The sequence below is a fragment of the Canis lupus genome, chromosome X, assembly GCF_011100685.1.
Source record: "Canis lupus familiaris isolate Mischka breed German Shepherd chromosome X, alternate assembly UU_Cfam_GSD_1.0, whole genome shotgun sequence".
Classification (NCBI taxonomy): domain Eukaryota; kingdom Metazoa; phylum Chordata; class Mammalia; order Carnivora; family Canidae; genus Canis; species Canis lupus.
The window spans coordinates 27,064,954-27,089,976 of record NC_049260.1 but is presented as its reverse complement, the minus strand read 5'-3'; the positions used below and the strand labels follow the sequence as shown (position 1 = coordinate 27,089,976).

Below are 25,023 nucleotides of genomic sequence, written 5' to 3'. Positions count from 1 at the left end.
TTTTGGTATTCAAAGATCCCTTTTAAACTTCCTTAACTCGGAAGGGAAAGAATAATGTTCCTATTTTGCCTGGTGCAGGGATTTCACTTTTTCAAATTGTGGCAAAAAAAAATACATAACAAAAAAATACATAACACAAAACTCACTATCTTAACCGTTTTAAAGTATATGGTACAGGGGATCCCTGGGTGGCGCAGCGGTTTGGCGCCTGCCTTTGGCCCAGGGCGCGATCCTGGAGACCCGGGATCAAATGCCACGTCGGGCTCCCGGTGCATGGAGCCTGCTTCTCCCTCTGCCTGCGTCTCTGCCTCTCTCTCTCTCTCCTCTCTGTGCATTCTCATGAATAAATAAATAAAATCTTAAAAAAAAAATAAAGTATATGGTACAATTAACTGTATGCATATTGTTGTGCAAAAGATCTCTAGATTGTTCATCTTATGAAAACAAACTGTAGCAAATGACAGAATTTTTTCTTTTTTAAGGCTGTATAATATTTCATTGTATAGACGCACCCCATTTTTTTAATCCATTAGTGGACATTTAGGTTGTTTCCAGATCTTGCCTATTGTGAATAATGCTGTAATGAACAGAGGAATGTCCAAATATCTCTATGTCTTTGAAATCCTATTTTCAATCCTTTTAAATATAGATTCACAAGTGGGAATATCCTGGTCATATGGTATTTCTGTTTTTGATTTTCTGAGGAACCTCCATACTGTCTTCCATAGCACCTGCACCGTTGTACATTCCTTCACCAACAAATATTCTCTCTCTCTTTTTCTCTTACTCTCTTGCTCTCTCTCTCTCTCTCATAGCAGCCATCTGAACAGGTGTAAGGTGGCACTTCATTTTGGTTTTGATTTCCACTTCCCTGATGATGACCGACGTTGAACATCTTTTCATGTGCTTGTTGGCCATTCATATGTCTTCTTTTGAGAAATGTCTATTCAGCTCCTTTGCAGATTTTTACTGGGGTTATTTATTTTTCATGAATTCCCTTTTAATCACTCAAGTCCAAGCCTTCATTCTTAAAACATAGATTGCTTGGAAACTTCCATCTAATTTACTACATCTTGATTTTGGAAAAGTATTTTAATTTATCCAAATTTAGTTTCTCTCTTACAAATTGGTAGTAATGATGCTCTCCCTGCCCAGACTGCAGTGTTGTGGTGAAGCATCAACAGAGAAAATTACTAAAAAGACATTTTTACACTGTTCAAAGTTCTGTAGAAAAATAAAGTGTTATGAATTCAGAACAAAAAGAATCTACATTTTATGACTACTTAATACTGCTTCATTTACATTGGAGCTAATGATTTCTGTTTTTGTTCTGCTTGATGAAACTCCAGATTAAAACTCTGATGAATGAATCAGTCTGCCTCTCCCCACCTCCCTCTGTCTCTCTGTCTCTCTATGTATATATAGCCCCATCCCTGAATGTTAATGCACTGCTTAGTATATTGTGCTTTTTTCTAATCTGATAACAGCAGCAAATGTTGGTTGAGGCCCTACTGTGTATCAGACATTGCACTGGTTTTGGTGAGGAAGGAAAAGATTAATCTAACACCTTAAGTAGCAGGCCTCATCTTGTGAGTGAGGCTTATGAAGGCATGGCACACATATAGCAATATTAAAAACTCATTGCTGATTATTTTGCTACTTAGAATAAAAATGTAAGTTACCCTCCAAAATAAGAGAGTCCTTTAGACTGAATTGTGTAGAGTGCTGCTTATTACCTGGTTTTGCTCATGTTGGGCTATAAAATCATATTTCTAATATTCAAGTAGGAGCAATTCTGTTAAAAATAAATAAACAACAGATTGGGTTGTTTAGTTCAGGAATTTTTTAAAGTGCTAACATTTTCAGTAGAAAAGCAATATATTTCCTCTAATGAGAACTGTACAGTTTTCCCTAGCTGGTTATACCCAAGTGGAGAAATGGATTTTGGAACTGCTGATCATCTTTTATCAATAGCATGCTCTTCATTACGATCTGGTCTGGTTTTTCTTCCCTTGTCTTCTGCACTAGGCTCCCTGTTTCATAGCTCTCTTTATTACATTCTCTACCTTGTTCATTTGCAAAGTTAAATGTACACTAAAAGTGAATTTTTACTAAAGGCATTGCCTTTCAAATATCTTATAAAACGCCGGCTGCCTCATTTACAGGAATCATGGAATGACTGTGTATCTTCGATTCTGTCTCTCACACTTAAACTTGAAGACTTTCTTTCTAGCTGTGTTCTTTTTGCTGCATCAGCATTTGTTTGATTTCTATACCAATGAGAGGGGCATTTGAAAGCCTGTTTTGGATACAAGTCTTTAATAGGCAGAAATGGATGCTGTATCATTTATCTCCTGCCCTGTAACTAGCTACCCCCAAAGATAATGGCTCAAAATAAGAATCCTATATGTTGCTCATGAATTTCTGGGTCTGATTTGGGCCAGGCTTATCTTAGATGGTTCTTTTACTGGTCTCACTTGGGCTCATTCATGTATTCATGGTCAGCTGGTAATTGATGGCCTCACTCACATGTCTGGCACCTGTTGGTTATGAGATGAAACAATGGGTATGATAGGGTCACTTGCCTATTATTATTCAGTAGGCTAGCATAGTTCACATAGTGATGAAAGGATAGCCAAGCATAGCCCAATATCCAAGCATTTCTCAAGCCTTTGCTTGTGTCATGTTTACTAATATTCTTTTGGCCAAAACAAGTCCTTTGGCCAATCCATATTCAAGTAGTAGAGAAATACACTATAGCTCTTGTTGGGAGAATCTGGAACATCTTATTACAAGGCTCCAGGTGCAAGAAAGGAAAGAATTTGTGGACATTTATTCTCTCCCAGAGATACTTTTATTTTGATCACCAAAGCCTTTCTTGTGTAATATCACTCAGTGTTCCCTGACAGCTATAGCTTTGGATATTTACTGTTTCTTCAGTGTCTGCTCTATATCATGTACATAAAAGAAGCGCTTAAAAATTTCACTTAACCAATACTTCTGAGATATAAGAGAGCACAGACTTGGATAGGCATAAAGGATGTCCAGTAAAAATGCTAAACTAGTATATGAACCACACACACACACACACACACACACACACACACAGTAGGGAGGGAAGGGAGATGGGGGAAAATGAAAAAGCTTTTCATCAGTGGTACTGAACCAGAGGCAAATTTCCTCCCCTCAGAGGTCATTCAGTAATGTCCAGAAACATGATGGGTTGTCACAACTGAGAAGCTGCTCTGACCAAGGATACTGATAAACATCCTACAGTGCACAGGACAGCACCACACAACAAAGAAACGTCTGTACCAAAATGTCAGTAGTGCTAAGGTTGAGAACCTGGCTTTTTACTGAATGCATATGGAAAGAATTTATATAATGTGACTTATAGAAAAGCACTTAGAAGATGCAAACTGAAAAAAAGAAGAGGCTAGGGTTATTACTGTTCTCAAATTAGTGAAAGAAGAATACATTTGGGTGAAGTCAGGTTTGAGTTATTCCTCAAGAATAATATTGAACTTGTGGGAGGAAGCTGGATGCACTTCATTGCTATAATCCATGTTTTTATGGCTCGCTCAAGGTGATTTCTCCCCAGCTGGAATGGATATTAGATGTATTTTGTGGGTACTATATATTGTGAACTATAGCTCTTGGAGTCAAAAGCATTTGAGTAGTTAATAATTTTTGATACTGAATGGGACATTTAGAAAAAGTATCTGATGACCAGATCATTTTTAGAAATATGTGTAGTGGTTAATCACATTGTCTTCACATTGTCACTTGTTAATGTGAGATCTTGAGCAAGTATTACCTTTCCGCAAAATGAGAATACCTGCACTGAATATTGTTTGGTAAAATTAAGTAAAACGGGGCTTATAGATAACCTTGCCTGACACATAAGAAACCCTGAGTAAGTGATAGTGATTATAGTGTTGGTAGTAATCTCTCTTCCTTCCCAGTAGCAGCAATATTTCTACTTGGATTATATTCTTAATAGCGGGAAAGAATCTGGTAAAAAATGATAAAGTAGTGTCACTGAGTTTCAAAAGTCTAGGGCTCCCACATCTAACAGTTTTTTCCCTAAAATCCAGAAATACAAGTGGGTAACATGAATCCTTGAGTTCTGATTCTCTAGGCCTTGACATGGATAGCACAAGCCCTTATTGTGCTAAAATGTAAATAATTGATGATAGTTGAGTCACATATTTTATTTCCTCTCTAGAGTAAGAAAGGATATAGACAAAAGTAAATGATTATGGATTTGTAACATTTATTTCTAGTTTTCCACCTGGACCTGCAAACGACAAATAGTTAGAGCCAAGAAGTGAGGTTGTTCCTTGCCCATGCACAATAGAGTTTTGAGTCCATGCATGATTTTTAACTTTGTTAACATGTACCCTCTAACTCTTACATATTTCAGTAAGCCACGTGCTTTCCCTCAACTATTCAAAAAGGAAAGTATTCCCCAATGCTGTTTATATGGAGAATAGTTATTTCATCTATTGGAAATATGCAAGTAGCTGAAAAATCTTTCCTATAATTGATAATGAACTTTAAGGCAGTCTGCTCACCTATACAGAATGATACTTTTAAGTATTTTTGCTAGTGTGAGTCCAATACTTTATCATTTAGTCAGTTGACTGACTTTTCACTTACAAAAGTAAAGAAAACCAAAATGTTACCCACATTCACACAACAAAGCAGGGCATAGAATATGTGCTTCTTGCTTTTTTTATCAACCAAAGGAGACCTGTGAATTACAGAAAAACCACATGTGAACACTTCAAAGGAAGTATGCCAAACACATTGTGTGTGTGTTTTTAAAAAGATTTAGTAGCTCCTTTAAAGCTCTAAGTAAAGCTGTTAGTCTGACTAATCATATACCCCTGAAACCAATTAAATTTGTAGACTAGAGAAATATTCTTCAAACACTTTTGAAAAAATGAGAGTTGCCTCCTAAAGCCAACACCTTTTAATTAACAAAATACTCAGAGAATAACTGTGGTTTGCAATAGTATATTACACCTACTGTTATTCATGCTACTATTCCAGTGTGCCAAACTCAATTCCTTTCAGCTATTTTGAGCTTGAGTTTCTGTCTGCTTGGCTTTGGAAAGAAAACACAGTTTTCAGTAGAGATGTTTAATTTTCTAACAAATGCATGGGAAATGCATTATGCTATAGTCACCAGTAGTCAGACAGTACAGGCTCTGTGTGTCCTGTGTACATCTCTCTATACAGGTATATGATGTGTATATTCCTTTGGCTTAATGATATACACTGTAATATATGTGGTTCTAACATGAACTAGTTAAGCAAGAAATACAATAGAATCTCTTGCTGGAAGGACAGTCGCTTGTGTGACATCATAAGAACTCTCTTCTGTTGTGACCCCATCCTGGAAGAGATGCTTCACCCAGCATACTTGAGACGAGTAACCCTGGTCTCCATAGTGGTTTGGGAAGCTGAGATCTGAAGCAGCCATTACCAGGGTCAACTCCTTGTGACCCTGGACAATGACTCGAGGCAAGGGGCTGACATCCAGGCAAGCATATCAGACCGTAGTGTATTAAACAGGGCATGGAGGAAGGAGTACCTGCTGGCTGGAGGGGAAGCCATTCCCCCATGCTCCTTAGGGAGAACCTAGAAACTCATCGCACAAGTTCAGGTGTAAGATTCTGTGTAGTTGTTTATGTATCCTAACTCCTTACCTGATCATGATTATGAATTAAGAGAATTCTCAACAAATTCTCTTCCCATCTTTTAAATTATGGAGTTATTGGAAAACTCTGGGGGGACTAAATATCCCTCCCTGACCTCTAGAGTCAAGATTTTGTTGCTCAGTCTGGGAAAGTACCCCCTTACAGATCTGATCAGCCCACATTTTACCTAATAAAGTGATTTGCTCATTTTTCTAGTAGCATGACAGTGGAAAAGAAGGAATCTCATTTTTTCTTTTTAGATAAAAGTAAAGGCATCTGAAAATACAGTATGAATCAATATGGTATACATAATAAAATGAAATATTCTCAGGACCTCAAAATTTCTCCTTCGAAACATGTTGCTTAATTAAAAAAAAAATAAGAAAAATACCTGCATGGATCTAGAGACAATTTTTTTTTTTTAGGAAAAATGAACTATTTTAAATAGTGTTCTAGATAGAATTGGCCTTGATAAAATGTGAACTAGATGGAAATTAGACTCTTTGATGGAAATTAGACTCTTTCTACTTTATGTGATAGCACTTATTTCTCTACTTTTGGAGACCCAAAGTTTCTGAGTTTAGAATCCAGCTCTCAGTTACTATCAATTGCTGATCTCTAGCCACTAGACAAGCAAACAAATAAACACCTAATAATGGGATAAGATTTTGCCCTTCTTAGTAATCATTAGATTTAAGTAGTAAAATGATAAGGACTGGAAAGTGTTTAAGACTTCAAAGAATAATGTAATTCTATGCCTCATGAAGACTTTTTAGTTATACATTTACCCTGGTTCTCCATAAATCACAGAAATCTAGAGTTGTGATTTGAAAAAGGAAGTGGAATATTTGTCTGAAAAAAGGAGAGAAGAGTTTTCTTAGAAGGGCACAAACCATGAGAGACTCCTAACTCTGGGAAACAAAGGGTTGCAGAAGGGGCGGTGGGTGGGAGGATGGGGTGACTGTGTGACAGGCAATGAGGAAGGCACTTGATGGGATGAGCACTGGGTGTTACACTATATGTTGGCAAATTGAATTTAAGTAAAAAATTAAAAAAGAAGGGCACAAAAGTAGGAAATGGCCAGTGCTGATTGGAGAATATATGGAATAGAGACTGAGATGTTTGCGGGGGTGGGGACGCGGTGCATGGGCAGAGTAGAGGGAGGAGAGGCTGGAGTATGAATTCTAGTTCAAAGAGCCTAGAATGGCACGCTAATTCATTAAGTCAATAGCCAGTAAACATTGTTTGAGCAGCAAAAGGAAAAAGAAAAGAAAACTCACATACATACAGTATACCTACTGGCAGGAGAATGCTAGAAGATGTACATGTATCAATTCATAAAATACTTAGAACAATTTCATGAGATTAGTACTGTTTTCCCCATTAGGTAGGTGAATACTCTGAGGCTCACAAAAGCTCAGTTTCTCGAGCAGAATAAAATCCCTTACCTCAAAATGCCTATAACCTCATTCAAGGTTGTATATCTAGGAAATGTTAACACCAGCTGTCTGTGAGAGAAGTACTATTCTAATTGCCATTTTGTAGAGGAATAAATTGAGATTCAGAGAGCTTAAGTAACCTGCCTAGGGTTCCACAGCTAAGAAATGGCAGAATGAAGATCGAAATCCAACAGTCTGATCTGAGACAGTCTGTTTTACACTCTTCTTCTTCATCCTGTGGTCTTTCCTATTTATCCCCTCAACTGAAAAGTGGGGAACAAAAAAATTGGTTGGTTCTTTTTTCTCTCTTTAATATTTGGTCTTCCTTCCCCAAGCAGTGGCTCTTCCTCCATTAGTTTCTTGTTCTGAGAATAGTTAAAATGACCTGAACAGTGAGATCCTAGAAATATTATGTGTTCTAATCTTCAAGAAACCCACCTTCGAGGTTGTTGTTGTCTTTTAGGAATATCCTGTGTTAGAAGGCCTCAAAATCTACTGGAAGGCTCAGTGTGCACAGATTTGTTTTTTAGATTCATTCATTTATTGAGAGGACATCAATTGAGCACCTACTGTATTCCACTACCTGTGCAAGGTACAGGAGCTGGAGCAGTGAGCACAGGGTACCCAGTTTCCCATCCCTTTCTCATCACTGTAGAGGTGTTTTCAGATGTTGAGTGCTGGAGGAGAAGAGACCAGCAATGAAGGGCCTGACTGGTCCATAAATGGGACCCCCTGCCAATGACTGGTATACTCATGGCTATGTTGCTGACCTTTCCATCTCCCTGTAAATCTGTCTCTTCCAACTTTGTACTTGGTGTCACTTCTTTCTTTTCCCTCATTGGAGAACTCTGTGGTATTATCATTCCAGTGTCATTCGTCTGTACTTCTTAGTCATCTTGAATCATTCTCTGTTGTTCAGTCTCTGGCACCAGCCTTTCTTTTCAGTAGACTTCATTTTTCAAAACAGTTGAAATCTGATAATTCTCTGTATTCTCATCTTTCACTGTCTTGAAATTAAAGATGACATGACTGTTTCCACTTCATTAAGCACTTCTTTGTTAGTCAGAAGTAAATCTAGAAAAAAAGTCTTCCTGCTCTCTTTTGAGGGTCAAATTTTCAATAAGTCAAGTTTGAAAAGAAAAGAAAAAAGAAAAACAAAACATTGTCTGACGCTTCCCAGAACTTTGAAATCATCCCAAAGTGCTGTATGTTACCTCAGTATCTGTTGTGTGTCTATTTTAAGAATAATTTGTCCATATTTTCTAGCCAGCCAGGCATTCAGCAGTTAGCTCTCCCAGTGATGTTTTAATTTAGCTCTTTTTTTTATCCTCACCCATGCATCCTCTTCAGGGATTCGGCTCCTCTCCTGGAATCCCTTTTAAGATTTTTAGATCTTAAAGCATGGGCCCCCATGCTTCCTACTAGAAGTGTTGGATCACAAGATGCTATTTCTGCAGCTGATTATATGTCATTCTTTCTAGAAGGAGCCTCAGAGTAGTGAGAGAGATTCAAAGAACAGTTTCTTCTTTTTCTCCTCAGTATCATTGTTTTTCAGTCATTACTCCTTGGCATTAGTTTTAATTCTGACACCCTACTTTTTTACTTTCTCTCTACCTTGTTCAAGATTATTTCTTCCATGCGCAGATATAACACTTGTCCCTGAGAAGCTTAAGATATAGGAGGCATCCTTCTATTTCTCTCACCATCTTCTCGCATAAAAAAACAACCTTAAAAGTGCAGAAAGCAATACAACCATGAAAAGTAATTTATAGCCACCTCAGAATGGAATGCCCACATGGCCCACTTTTCTTTTATGTTCCTAGAATCTTTCTCTCCCTGTCCCTGGCTCTCAGGTCTCCCATTGAGATGTTGTCCTTTAGAGCTTTCTCTCATAGCTTCTCTTCTAAAGAATGTAGTCCCCATATAAATAATAGTGAAAGGGAATATAAGGGAAGGGAGAAGAAATGTGTGGGAAATATCAGAAAGGGAGACAGAACGTAAAGACTGCTAACTCTGGGAAACGAACTAGGGGTGGTAGAAGGGGAGGAGGGCGGGGGGTGGGAGTGAATGGGTGACGGGCACTGGGGGTTATTCTGTATGTTAGTAAATTGAACACCAATAAAAAAATAAATTTAAAAAAAAAAGAATGTAGTCCCCTATTTATTTGCTACTTGTCTCCTGGATGTAGTAGGCTTCAAAGACCATGAACTTTAAACCAGATGAGGCATTCTGTTCCCTGCTTCACTCACCTTCTATTACCCAGCTCTTTGTTGGTACTTAGTATCAATTCACACCAACAAGCTCAGCCCCCTTTAGTATATACAGGGCCATGCAAAGAACTTTGAGTTTTTCCCAAATATTTCACGTATTTCTGCTCCTCATCTCCAACTTCTCATTTTATTTGTTCATCACTGTGTTTCTTATTTATTGGGTATTTATAAAAATAGTAATACCTAACATTATTACCTGCAATATCAGAAACTGCTAAGATGGTTGTTATTTTCTGGCACTGTTCTATGTACATTTCATATATTAGTCATGGAATCTACACAACTGCCCCTGTAACATTTTCTCTGTTATTGTCCCTTCTTTACTGAGGAGAAAACCTGAAGCTTAGGGAGATTAAGTAATTTAACCAAGGTCACAGAGCTCCTGAGACAAAGATTCTCCACTAGGTGTTTTCACTCTGGAATTTTTGATATTAACCATGTGCCATCTTATGCTATAGTGTTCCACACTATTAATATTTATTTAATATTTCTTAATAACCTTGAAACAGTGTTTCATATCCAAGTAGAAAAACTTTATTAGATCTGATTTTCCAAAAATTATGTAGCTTAGGTTTTCTCCACTGCCACTTTATGACCAGCCTGAAATAAAAGGAAAAAAATATGATAAACTGTTCCCAATATAAAGTATAGAGCAAAGACAAAAACATTTCATTGGCTCTGATTTCCCAAGAGTCTACCTCCAAAGTAATTTACTTCCTATTCAAAGAAATAAGATCTATACAAACTTGACTTTTGCTTTTTTTTCCTTAAATGAGAAAAAAGAAGTAAAACTTTCTCACTTGGTAAGGTCTGAATACTTTTTCTTTATCAATTCCAGTCGATGCAAGAGTTATTTGACAGGACTGTTTAAATTAAATTAATTGTCCAGCTATTAGAATAAGCAAATTCATTTTGAAAGATTGTTAAATGTGTACTAATGAAAAGTTTGAGTCCTTGAATTATCCTACCATGTAGTACTACATAAAATATTCCCATTTTTGGGAAAAATTTATAATGTCATAAATAATACTCTGGCTCCAATTGTTATAATTAAGTTTATTCCATTGTTACTGAAATTGGATTCTTTGCTTGTGTTTCTAATTTTTCTTTTTTTTTCTTTTTTGCGGAAAAAAAAATAGCTCCCAGTCAGACTGTTACTCTGGTGACACAACCCGCGGTTACCAAGGAAACTGCCATCTCCAAACTAGAAATGCCATCTTCATTGCTGTTGGAGGTACCTGCTCTGGCAGATTTCAACCGAGCTTGGACAGAACTTACCGACTGGCTGTCTCTGCTTGATCGAGTTATAAAATCACAGAGGGTGATGGTGGGTGATCTTGAAGACATTAACGAGATGATCATCAAGCAGAAGGTATGGGAAAAAAGATAAAAGCTGGTTGAAATGTTTCGTTAAAGTGAAGATTGTCCACATGTCAGTTCACTCTCCCTAGACCATATTCCCACCAGTTTTTAGGCAGCTTTTCTCTGTCAGCAACACAATATCTCTACCCCATGTAGCTTAAGTATGATTAAAAAAAATTAATACAATTATCTAAAACCCATAAATTAAAACGAATGTTACAAGGAAAACAATATAAACCTTACAATTATGGTTGGCTTTTTTAAATTCACTAAATAACTACTATTTTAAAAAACTTTTATATCAAATATGTAGTTCAACTGAGCTGTTTACATTTAAACTATTTGTTTTGGCAGCCTGTAGTCATAATATATTACAGAATCAAATATAATAATCTGGGAATTGGTAATTCACTCTTTTGAGTAGCCTGTGCCAATTTTCCTCCTATGATGATAAATATCATTGAAAGTCAGCTATAAATTTTTTAGAAAACAAAAGTACCAAACATAATATATTTTTAAACACCTTAGATCTTAATATTCATATTTATGTAATGCTACAGTCAAACATGTTTTTACTACAAAGATTGCATTTATCAGCCTCTTGGAATCCATTATGCAAAATCATGACATCAGTTAGAAGCAAAGAATACATTGATATAAATCTGGTTGACCTAGCTGGAATAAATACACTGTGTGTCTTTTATATTTCTGAATGAATAAGAAAAATAGTTTTGAAATGTTTATGTGCTGTAGTTATTTCACTGGTAAATGACTTTCACATCTTTTCTACAGAAGTAATAAATTGCATTGAAGGTATTTAGTTGTTACAGAACTACTTTTCGAAAAAAGCAGGAGTCAAGCAGACAGATTTCTTTTTAAAATTAACTTTAGCAATTCAGTAGGAATAAAAGTAAGTGGATAGTAAGCAATCTGAATTTAAAGTACCTTGATTTCAGACACAGGAGACCTGAATTAAGCGTTCTTTGTCATTTGCAAATGACATGATTGTGGTCAAATCCTTCTCTGGATCTCAGTTTCCTTTTCTGGGCACAGGACACACAGATTCACATTCATATTCACCACATAGTGATGGACATGCATATATATAATGACATTAACTAATATATACATATGTGTAATTTGTTTCACTGCTCCTTTAAAACAAGTATTAGTAGCCACATTCTTTAGCACAAACCATTGAGATGTCATACTTCTAGTAGGTAGCAGAGCAAAGATTCAAATCCAAGTCTATTTGGTTCCTAAGCCTAAGTATTTTTACTTACTACATATATTGCTTGCTAGTATTAATGTAAATGTGGCTACCATTTGGTGATATATATATGGTTTTATATATATTGTCTGCACCAGACATTGTGCTAAGCATTTATAATTTCAGTGTGCTGATACATGCAGAAGTATGAGATTATGTTCTTTCATAGTATCATGTCTAACTAGATATGAATAGATAGTATTAGATACGAATACTACTAAGACTATTACTAACCAGGGGAAGCAATATGTTACAATGTTTGAGGCAAGGGCTTTGGAGTTAGATAGTACATCAACTGATGTTAGTAATTAATATTAGATTATAAATCATCTGCTCTCACAGCATTTGGAAAATAAGAGCTTGTTTCCACATCTACACCCGGTTCTGCCATTGGCATTATGGCCTCCTGTACAAGTCATTGGGTAGTAGAGTGGGAGAAGAAGTCCACACTCCCTTGTGAAGGGTTTGTGATCCTAGCCCTTAGAATCTGCTTTACAATCTACCGCCTCAGCAGTCTTCAGAAATATGTTTGTCTTTTTCAGAAATGACTACTAATTTGATGCCTCTTCAAAATGATAGTCTTTAAAGATAGATCCAAAATTAATTCAGAGGGGATGTCAGTGGTTGAGCGTCTGACTTTGGGTCCGGGCGTGGTTCCGGGGTCCTGGGATCGAGTGCCAAATCAGGCTCCCTGCGTGGAGCCTGCTTTTCCCTCTGCCTTTGTCTCTGCCTCTCTCTCTCAGTGTCTCTCATGAATAAATAAATAAAATATTTTTAAAAAAACAAAATTAATTTAAAGGAGAAGTTCAAGTGCCATGCCTAGGGTCACAGAAAGCCAGGAATTTTAAATGTTATATATAAAATGTTTCTTATATATTTTTATGTACATCATATTTAGATAAATATATATACAATTTTAATGTTATATATATGAGATAGTGATATCATATATATCTGTATATAGATATATACAATATTTTATATATATATATTTATAAATCACCCTTCTCTTGGTGAACAGTAAAGTGCTATTCCTGCTTCTTCCCCTACCAATTTTTTTTAAAGATTTTATTTATTCATTCATAAGAGACAGAGACAGAGACAGAGAGGCAGAGACATAGGCAGAGGGAGATGGAGGCTCCTCTGTGGAGAACCTGATGAGGAACTTGATCCCAGGACCCCGGGATCACACCCTGAGCCAAAGGCAGATGCTCAACCACTGAGCCACCCAGGCGTCCCTCTTCCCCTCCTATTAAAAAAAATATTTATAAAGGCGTTGTCAGGTCTTGTCTTTTATAGCTTTCAGTCTGTAAATGGTCAGTAAAATGATCCTAAATAAACATTTAAAAAGTGTGTATGTGTGGGTGTGGGTGTGGGTGTGTGGGTATGGGACAAGAAGAAGAGATAAGTTTGGGGAAGTATTTATTACAATATCAGGGAATAAACATTTTTTCTATGTAAAGTTCTAAATAAAACAATCCCAACTTTAAGATTTGAGGTGTGAGAAATGAGGTAATGTTCTAAAAGGACTTTATAAACTTCAAAACACTATCAGTGCCTATTAATTCATTTAACAAATTTTTATTGAGCCACTACTAAGTGCCTGGGAAGTTCACAGTTGGACAAGATAGCAATACACAGATTAAAGCAGGTGAGGAAAAAAAGTAATAATAGCACTATGATAGAAATAAATTTCAGGGATCCCTGGGTGGCGCAGCGGTTTAGCGCCTGCCTTTGGCCCAGGGCGCGATCCTGGAGACCCAGGATCGAATCCCACGTCGGGCTCCCGGTGCATGGAGCCTGCTTCTCCCTCTGCCTGTGTCTCTGCCTCTCTCTCTCTCACTGTGTGCCTATCATAAATAAAAAATAAAAAAAAATTTAAAAAGATTTAAAAAAAAAAAAAGAAAGAAATTTCAGGATAATACCTAACACATATCTAACACTAATTATATACTAGTCACTTTTAAGTACTTCCTGTGTATTACTCCATGCTTACAACAATGAGATTGATAGTAAAGCACAGTGAGGTTAAATAACCTGCACAAGGCCAAGTAGTAAAGAGCAGCGGAATTTGAACTCATGAAGTCTGATTTCAGGCTCCCCACCATAGTTTCCACCTCCCTGGGCATGGTTGGGGGATGCTATGTGGACTTACTTCAGGAAGATGGCAACTGACTAAGCCAGGGAAGAGAACAGAGGTCAAGAAAAATTTCTTGAAGCAGCTAAAACTTAAGCCAACTATTAGAAAACAAGGTGGAAATAATCCAGTAGATAAAACAGAAAGGTGATTCTAGCAGAAGAACCAAGTTACACTTTTCGTTACTGTGGAAAACAATGTAGTGTGTTATATAAATTGTGATTCTTATGGCTGAAATTAAGGAGCGAGGAAGAAATCGATGGAGTAGAGAAGGATGGGCTAGGAATTGGGGATCTTCCCTTGCTAGAACAAAAGGTTTCGATTATGGCCTGCAGGCAGTGGCAATGTTTGAAGCTATTTTAAACAAAGAGGTAAAACCATCATCTGTAGTTTAGTTGAATATTAACAGGGTTTTCTGGATGTAAGCAACAGAAAAATCCTCTGATTAAATCAAGCAGAAAGTGAATGTACTGGAACTGGCATGAAGGCAGTGGGAAAAAGCTTGGGGAAAAAAGGTACCTGAACATATCTTGGCATGTAGTTCATGGTAACTACTCAAGACTGTCTTTGCGATCCTGTTTTTCTGCATGCTATAACTGTTCAGAACACAAAGTCCTGGAAGAGGGAATCCAGTTGACCTTGCCTGGGTCACAGACCTATCTCTTAGATAGAGGAGAGCAGAGAACTTTGCTTTAAAACCGTCTCCTTCCAAAAGCCCTCACAGTGAGTCTGTGTGTCACAGAGAAGGTTGTTCCCCTCCAAAGAAATTGGGGTCTGTTGAAAATAGAAAGGGGAAAAGATATTGAGCAGCCAATAAGCAATAGATGTCCCCTGAACTCAGGCAAGAATATGTAGAACAGGATGGAGGAGTGCACAAATAAAGGGGATTTGTTCGAGGCTATTATCTTGATCTAAGCAATATGTTTATCTATTTCAACTTTGCTATGTAGAGACCTGAAATAAAGACGATTTATAACCTCAGGACCTTAAACTTTCATCTCTCACAAACAGTAACTGGTTCTCAAGAAATGTTGATTGTTTGATGGATAATGTGAATGAAGTGTGATAACGATAGCTTTATTTTTAACAGAGACCGAAATTTGGGATTTAAATTGTGGCTACAAAGCATCATAATTTAGATAAGAGGTTGTAACAACACTTCACGAATCTAGGAGAACTTAGTTTTGAACTTAGGAGGTTCAGATCAAACCTAAGACATGCAGTGATTGAAATATTATTCCTAGAAAGGCAATAAGGACCAGACATTTGAATAAGTTAGCTCTTCATAGTTCTAGACCTTGAATTCAAAATCATACATGTGATATTAAGCTTCTGTTCTCTTTTACATAACTTCTTTTATGTTCTTAGTTTAGAAAACTGGGATGCCACTAATTTGAAATAAAAATAATTTTTACTAAAAAAATGCAATTTTTGCTAAATGAATTATATTAAGCGAAAAAGAATTTTAAATGACAACTATAAATTTTTAAAAGTTTATAAAATGTGGCCATTTAAAAAAATTAAGCAACTTGTCTGCTTAACTTTGGAGAGCAAAATATATACCATTATATTGTAGAGGCAAAGAATTGTGAAATATGCAAGTTAAACCTTTAAAAGGAAAACATACATGAAGCTCCAAGTTGATTTCCTAACATTGTGCATTAATAGCAGAGGGTGATTTATAATTTATAGTTTTGTATCAAAAAAATCTGATTTTTAAAAGTGCTCTTTTTATTTCATCACGTTTAAGTAAAATTGAAACAAAATTGTTTTGACAATTATTCACAGTTTTCTTTTACTGACATAATCTATCAAATTAAGGGGGAAATATGTCTAGAGTTTCTCACTGAAAATATGACCATTTGAGAAAGGCAGGATGGAAAGACAAAGGAAGTGGGGAAGGGGGGAGGGAAGGGAGGAGGGAAGGAAGGAAGGAATGAGGAAGGAAAAGGAAGGAGGAAGACGTAGGACGGACGGATGCCTGACGTTCACTGACGGTATCCTTGTCCCGTTCCACTCAACGAGCTGATTGGAAGAGAACTGAAGACGGATGTAGGGTTGGGGAGAGAAACGGTGACACAAGAGGTCAGATGCAAATTTGAGGAGAGCTTTGTGGCAGTAAAGAACTAATTGTGTTGCTATCAACAGACAAGATTTAGGTGGCCATATGATATCATTATTTTTTATACTACTGGTATCTGGTTGCCCGTGTTAAATAAATTATAGACTTTTTTCAAGTCACTTTGGCCAAGTGTTGAGTAATTCACCACTAAATCTAAACCACAGGCACTGTGTTGAATTGAATTGGCCAAAGAGTCTTATCCTCTAATAAGAACTCTCCAGGTTGAGTTTGAGAAAAATTGGCCAATCTGGACAAGATGATAATAGCATTGTTCAAGATTCATTTTTAACTACACACTACACTTCTACCTGGGAGATTTCATTATCCAAAAATTGAATTATCAGTTTTAGTAGATACAGTCTATATTTAAATGGGAAATAATTACTTGGATGTGTTTAATTTTTTATTGTTAAGGTCAAAGTCTTTAATAAAAGTTCCATGATTATTTTTTGAACTCTGGTTCTATCTGCACAGAGAGGAATTGAATGGCTCCAGAATCAGTCTGACTATAACTTTCATTGAAAAAATTCAGCCACAATCTTACGACAAAAGAACTCGTCTAGATGGACCTAGAAGGATTGGTGAAACAGTGCTGTGGGGGGGGGGGGGGGAAGCATTGGTTAAACTAAAAACAAAACCAAACAAAACGTTTCTTGGTTTTACTCTGTTGTCATGAGCATAGCAGCAAAGTGGATATTGTAAATAGTTTCCCTTACTCAACAAATGAGAAAAGTTACAGACAATACAGGTAATTGGTCTAAGGTTATTAGTGAATGTAATTGTCCTAATGTAAATCCAGACCTCTTGCATATAATGTTTCTTAGTTCTTTTTTTATTTTCTGTGACCCCCTTTTCTTAAGCATCTCCTCAGTTCTCCACCAAAATCCAGACCAGCTACACACAGTTTATTTTAATGGGTATCTAACGGATTTCACAAGTTGTAGGACAGTCATCTTAGAGTGAGGAGATTAATTTTCTGGGTTTTTTTTTTTTCTTTTAACAAACAACCATCCAGTCCTCGTCATCTCATCTTTGCACTTCTGTACAACCTTGTATAAGAAACACCACTCCAGAGGGTGTGGTCTTTCCATATATAGAAGGTGTGTTGTATTCTACAAAGAATAATGTTGTAATATGTTTGGCTGAGGATATTTGCAAATTTTGTACTGCAATTATCTTCTGACTAATGTTCGTGTCTCTTGTAGAAAGCTCATAACTGTGTGAATCACTGCTCCACATGCATACAATTTTCTTTCCCTATCTAATGAGAGCCAAATTCACTATTATCTTCACTGAAGGATGTAAAGATAAGTCAATGTCAACAATATGACTTAAATTATACTCTCTGGTCATGATAAAATAAATTCCCCTTAAAGACAAAGGTCACAGAGTTGCAAACACAAAAGAAATCCTATTTTTGAAGTGTCATAATAACCTTTTTATAGAAAGTGATGCCATACACTTTTTGGCTTAAAGATAAACATAAGTTTTACCAAACTACATATTTCAAAATCTATTAATGGAAATGCATATCTTAATACATTTCAGTTCAGTTCACTGTAAAATTTTCTGTCAAAACCTTATCAAGTAGAACTGAACCATGATATTTACACGAATTCTGATAAAAGCCAGTATACTGTGTTTCCAGTAAAATACCAGTGGGATTCTGATAAGGAAGTTAATGTTTGTCATTGTTTTTAAATAGTGAATTCTATTTCAAAATTTTCTTGCTTGGGTCTAAATAAAGCCTTTATGTGAAATGGCTTTTATTATTTTCATAAAAATACCTAAAATATGCGATCTTCTCTGTTTTATAAGAAAGCAATATAAGTAATTTGATATCTTTTAATCTTTTTTGAAAGCTATATAATGTTATTATACTCTGAATGTTATTACCTGCCTTGGGGGCTTTTCATTTCACCATAATTTTGGGGCCTTGAAGACTATAATTGAAGTTGCAGTGTGCAATAATGTAAGTTCCTCTTACTAATGCACTTAATGTTAGGGTAATGGTAGGTAATGTTCATGTTAGGTGCATGGTTCTTTGCCCATTCATTCCTCAGTTCAACAAATTGTCTTTGAAAACCCATGTTGCAAAGCATGCTAAAGACGGGTAGAGGACTATTAGGAAATGATATTGGAAAGATAGTGGGGTAACAGCTTGGATTTAAATTTGATTTCCTGTGTGTGTCAGCAAATAATTGAGATTGAGATAAAACAGTGTTCACATATAACTAACTACTATTAAGTGTTTCTGTACTTTTCCACACTTTTCTGTATATGATTACTTACATTAAAGTGATAAATATATGTATGTTTATATATATATTATTAACATACATATGAGGTAGATATTTTTAGTAGTTTTCAGTGAAAATAAATACTACAAATTTTTTGTCCCCCAAATGCTTGCTTTCAGACCTGAGTTACATTGTCATGCAGACCCATTAGAGATATAGTGACTGTCTTTAAAGAGCTTTTGATGTAAGACTATGTATTCATCTGCTATTTATTGAACACTTGCTGGTAAAAGACATTAGTGTTTTCTGCTCCTGGGGATTAAAAATAAAAAGAATAGGCAGAGAGAGGAAGGTGGTGGTGAAGTACGAGGACCCTAGGCTTGCTTCATCCTATGAACACCACTAGATAACTATCGAATCATCCTAAATACCCCAGAAATCAACCTGAAGACTGACAAAACAAACTCCACAACTAAAGAGGAAGAAGCCACATCAAAGAAGGCAGGAAGTACAGAAAGGTTTAGGCTAGAAAGGAATCTAGGCCGCTGTGGAGGGGAGGGAGCAGTGGGCACGGAGAAGGGAGAGGGAGAGAAGAACACACAGGGGAATGCACAAGGAGAATGTTTCCCCATAGCCACTGGCTTGGAAAGTGAGAGAGGCTAAATTCTATGAATTCTTGCAACCAGTGGGACTTAAAGCCTTGAGTTTTAGAGGTCAGAGGGCTTGGCTGGGGTAGAAGTTGGAGGACACTGTGCTGCTCCTGGAGAGAAGTCAGGCAAACAGCAAGGATGCATACAGTATGAAACAGGATCCAAAGAGATCCTGGGGCACACAGTGGGGAGACTATTCACTCTTCTTGAAGCATGTCTCTGAGAGGAAGCATTCTTGGGAGATGCCTCTCCTGGAACAAATGAGCTATCCAGTGCCATTTTCTTCCTCATCCCCTCAGCATAAACACAGAGTCACCTGCTGAAAGTAGCACAGTGATGACACTGGCTGCCAAATTTGCTTACCCTAAGTCCCACCCCCCTGCTCTCTGATGGAACCGCTCTACTCAGCCACACCAGCTTCAGTCCCAATGTGGTAGGCCCCTCCCCCAGAAGACCAGCACAAACCCCTGCCTACACCACATCTCCCAATCAGAGGATTTTGTAGGGTCTCATTTCTGGTGGAGGTGGTGACAAGTCTCATTTCACAAGCAGACCAGAGCACACCTAGTTAAAACTCACTACATTCAGGCCAGGGGCCAAACACAGGAGCTGGGTCTTTGAAAAAATTAATAAAACTCATAAACCTCTAGCAGACTTATCAGAAAGAAGAGAGAAAGGTCCCAAATGAAATCACAAATGAAAGAGGAGAAATAACAACCAATACCACAGAAATACAAACAATTATAGGAGAAAATTATGAGAAGCTACATGTCAGCAAGTTGGACAAACTGGAAGAAATGGATAAATTCTAGAAACATATAAATTACCAAAACTGAAGCAGAAAGAAATAGAAAACTTGAACAGACTGATAACAAGCAAAGAAATTTATTCAGTAACCCAAAAACTCCCAACAAACAAAAGTTCAGGACCAGATCGCTTCACAGGTGACTTCTACCAAACATTTAAAGAAGATATAATACCTATTTTTCTCAAACTATTCCAAAAAAATAGAAGAGAAAGGAAAACTTCCCAATTCATTTTTTGAGGCTAACATTACCCTGATACTCAAACCAAATAAAGATACCACCAAAAAAGAGAACCACAGACCAATATTTCTGATGAACTTAAATGCAAAAATCCTCAACAAAATACTAGCAAATCAAATCCAGTTATACATTAAAAAAATCACAACAACCAAGTGGGATTTATTTCTGGATTGCAAGGGTGGTTCAATATTCACAAATCAAGCAACATGATACATCACATTAATATTTTTTTAAAAAAAGGATAGGAACCATATGATCCTTTCAAGATGCAGAAAAAGCATTTGACAAACTACAACATCCATTCATGATAAAAACTCCCAACAAAGTTGGTTTAGATGAAACGTACCTCAACATCATAAAGCCCATCTCTGAAAAACCCACAGCTAATATCATCCTCAATGGGGCCTAAGTGTAAGACTGGCAAAACATAAAAATCTGACAAGAGAACCAGGCAGTAACTTTTTTGACATCAGCCATAGCAACTACTTTTTAGATATGTCCCCTGAGACAAGGGAAACAAAAGCAAAAATAAACTATTGGGGCCTCATCAAAATAATCAGTTTCTGCATAAAGAAGGAAACAATCAACAAAACTAAAAGGCAACCTACACAATGGGAGAAAATATTTGCAAATGATATATTGGATAAAGAGTTAGTATCCAAAATCTATAAAGAACTTATACAACTCAACACCCCAAAAACAAATAATTACATTAAAAAATGGGCAGAAGACATGAACTGACATTCCTCCAAAGAAGACATTCAGATGGCCGACATATGAAAAGGTACACACCCTCACTCATCATCAGAGAAATGCAAATCAAAATTATAATAAGATACCACCTCACACCTGTCAGAATGGCTAAAATCAACAACACAAGACACAATAGGTGTTGGTGAGAATGTGGAGAAAGGAGAATCCTCTTGTGCTATTGGTGGGAATACAAACTGGTGCAGCCACTCTGGAAAACAGAATGGAAGCTCCTCAAAAAGGTAAAAATAGAACTACCTTACAATCTAGCAATTGGACCACTAAGTACTTACCCAAAGAATACAAAAATACTAATTAAATGGGGTACATGCACCCCAGTGTTTATAGCAGCATTATCTACAATAGCCAAACTATGGAAGCAGCCCAAGTGACCACTGACTAATGAATGGATAACGGAAATGTATATATACTTATATATGTACACATGTATATGTACACACATGATGGAATATTATTCAGCCATAAAAAGAATGTAATCTTGTCATTTGCAATGACATGGATGGAGCTAGAGTGTATTATGCTAAGTGAAACCAGTTAGAGAAAGACAAATACCATATGACTTCACTCATATGTGGAATTTAAGAAACAAAACAAGCAAACGGAAAAGAGAGAGAGGCAAACCAGGAAACAGACTCTTACCTATAGTGAATAAGCTGATGGTTATCAGAGAGAAGGCGGTTAGGGGGTTGGATGAAATAAATGATGGAAATTATGGAGTCCACTTGTGATAAGCTCAGGGTGACTCATGACAGTGTTGAATTACTGTATTACATACCTGAACCTAATATTACATTGTATCTTAACTAACTGGAATTTAAATAAAAAATTAAAATAGAAAATAATGAAACTATATAAACTTCAATATTAGAGTATATATTCTGTGAGGAAAGCATAAAAGGCAAAGAGAAGTAATTGCCACAAGAAAAAAAATGCTATGGTAGTTTTAATCATATATACTAGAATGAATGGATGAGTGAATCATTTATTTCTTTCTTTTTAATATGTGCCTGACTCTCTCATAGAAAAGAAATTAAGCTACACTTTTCTTTCCACATCTCTTGTTAATTTTTATTCAATAACCTGGGGATGAAAATTTATTTTTGCATAATATGTTCTAATATTTTTAATTTTCATAATCCAAGTCCATTGATCAGTAAATTTTCAAGGTTATCATAGCTGCATTGTTTTAAAAATAGAAGCAGTAGGATTGACTATAGTCTTGTGATCTTTTATGAATTCACTAAAAATAATACCAGGGTTTCTAGAGTTATGTGAGTCAATTCTTTATTAGATTTATAAAAGTAGCTGTGAGTATAATTTTAGTAATTCACAAATCTTTCCAGATTCCCTTATCTTTATGTTTTGCATTCTGTGTACATAAGTAGCATCGTATATATTTCTTATAATTTATTCAGGGAAAGGATATCTTCTGTGTGATTTATGCCAAGAATAGAAATGCTTTTATTTACCTGATATATTCTCCTTCCAAACAGAATCAACTTTGTAATGATAGACTTCACCCTTGGCCCCGCCAAATGATTTAATCTATGTTCAGCTCTTGGATTATTTTTAAACCTTCCAACTAGTAATAAGAAAAAGTAAAGCCATTGGCAAAGTTTGGGGCAGAAGTATATAGATAAATCTCTGTTTAAGAAAGTGGAGAGAAGAGAATAATTTACACTTAACTCCTTCATGCTTTCCCCACCCCTAAACCTGAAAGAACAAGATCATGGTGAGAGGGAAAATAATCTATAGCAACTCCGTTGAGGCTAAGCTTTTCTGTCATGTCACATTATATGAAAATCATAAAAAAGCTGCCGCAGATAGAACCATAACTGCCCCTTGAGAAATTTGACATAAAAATCAAACCACCACTTTACTATACTTCCCCAAGTTCGATTTTATTTTTTTTAAGTTATATAATAGGTGTTAGGCACTACAAGAAGACAGTTCTTGGAAGCAGATAATAGCAGATGCAAAGAATGTAAGCAGGCAAGAAGCTATACATAATGAGATTTTACAGTAAAAGTATTCCCTAAATCAAAATGAGGATGTATTTTACTTTTAGTGCTGGGAACTTTTTAGATGACAATGGTGCAACCATTCGCAGGTGTGAATTCTACCCAAATCCAATTATGAAGTGACCACACCAATGACTTAGGGTTCCTTCACACTCCTTCAAGTTGATGATAATGATTAGAAATATAGAGTTGACTGGTTTGTCAGAGCATTGAAGCTTTTGAAATCTATCCCTGCCTGCTCTGTGAAGTTTGTTTTGATAACATCAATCTATATTTGTCTTTTTAAATCAGTGATTCACTACAAAATTCTTTTGTCCATTAACCATATATTTTCTTGTAAAGCTGTCTCTGCTATCTTAAACTTATCTTTTAAAACATTTATTGTCATTTAGCCTTTTGCCTTTTTACATTCTAACCCTTGAGAGGAATTTAAATTTCCTTAAAGGCAGGCATAGTATTCTTTTTGCTATAGCAACTAAAGACATACTAGGTGTTTTATAAATCATTGTTTATTTTATATTCATGGATGACTAGTTTTTTTTTGTTTTTTGTTTTTTATTGGTGTTCAATTTACCAACATACAGAATAACCCCCAGTGCCCGTCACCCATTCACTCCCACCCCCCGCCCTCCTCCCCTTCTACCACCCCTAGTTCATTTCCCAGAGTTAGCAGTCTTTACGTTCTGTCTCCCTTTCTGATATTTCCCACACATTTCTTCTCCCTTCCCTTATATTCCCTTTCACTATTATTTATATTCCCCAAATGAATGAGAACATATAATGTTTGTCCTTCTCCGATTGACTTACTTCACTCAGCATAATACCCTCCAGTTCCATCCACGTTGAAGCAAATGGTGGGTATTTGTCATTTCTAATAGCTGAGTAATATTCCATTGTATACATAAACCACATCTTCTTTATCCACTCATCTTTCGTTGGACACCGAGGCTCCTTCCACAGTTTGGCTATTGTGGCCATTGCTGCTATAAACATCGGGGTGCAGGTGTCCCTGCATTTCATTGCATCTGTATCTTTCGGGTAAATCCCCAAAAGTGCAATTGCTGGGTCGTAGGGCAGGTCTATTTTTAACTCTTTGAGGAACCTCCACACAGTTTTCCAGAGTGGCTGCACCAGTTCACATTCCCACCAACAGTGTAAGAGGGTTCCCTTTTCTCCGGATGGATGACTAGTTTTGCTTAGCATTTAAAGTTTAACCATGTTATAGAGGCATGTGCATATTTTATTTTAACTTTTAAGTGCAACATGTCTTCTGTTTGTTTTTGGTGAGTGATGAATGAAAGGCTTCTGGAAATTAAATTTACTATGTCAAAAAAACAGTCATAACTTTATAAGAATTTTAAAAATTAAAGGATTTTCCCTCAATTAATACTTATAGGATTGAGTTTGGCTGTATATGACAAAATCCTCATTACAATAGCTTAGCTATATAGGAGGTTTTCTCACATAGCAAGACCTCAAGAATTCTATGTTCCAGGGTAGGTCCATCAGCCTCAAAATCATGTGTCCCAACTCCTTCTTGAGTTAGCCCCAGGCATCTTTAACAGGTGGCTTCCATTCCTTCCTGTGGCCTCAAGAGGGCTACACCAACTCAAAGCACTATGTCTGTATTTTAAAATGGAAAAGCAGGAAATGGGGAGAGTAAATGCATGTGCCATGTGTAAGCTTAATTTTACAAGGAAAACAAAAGCTTTCCTGTCCTCCCCACATAAAAGAGGCATTGATCCAAAATGTGTCATGACCACTTCTAGCTTCAAGAGATGCATATTCTTCTTCTTCAGACTTAAGGACTTTTAATTAGATAAAAATGATGTGATCATTTTCCTATTTTAGGTTTCACAGAGATAGCATGGAAGTGTGAATGTGAGAGAATAACCCCAGTGTTAAGGTGTGGTAGTAGACATCACTTATGTTACTTTACAATCACACCAACAAAGGTCACTGAAAACAATGTAAATTAAGAGGGAAA

At 36.4% G+C, this 25,023-nt stretch overlaps 1 protein-coding gene across 1 annotated transcript in view; it reads left to right on the top strand.

Annotated features, from left to right (window-relative positions):
• Nucleotides 1-25,023, top strand: part of DMD (dystrophin) — a 2,084,073-nt gene that overhangs the window by 1,450,074 nt on the left and 608,976 nt on the right. Inside the window, 1 exon segment of the mRNA NM_001003343.1 lies at nucleotides 10,557-10,789. Within this exon segment, the coding sequence (NP_001003343.1) occupies nucleotides 10,557-10,789 (233 nt within the window).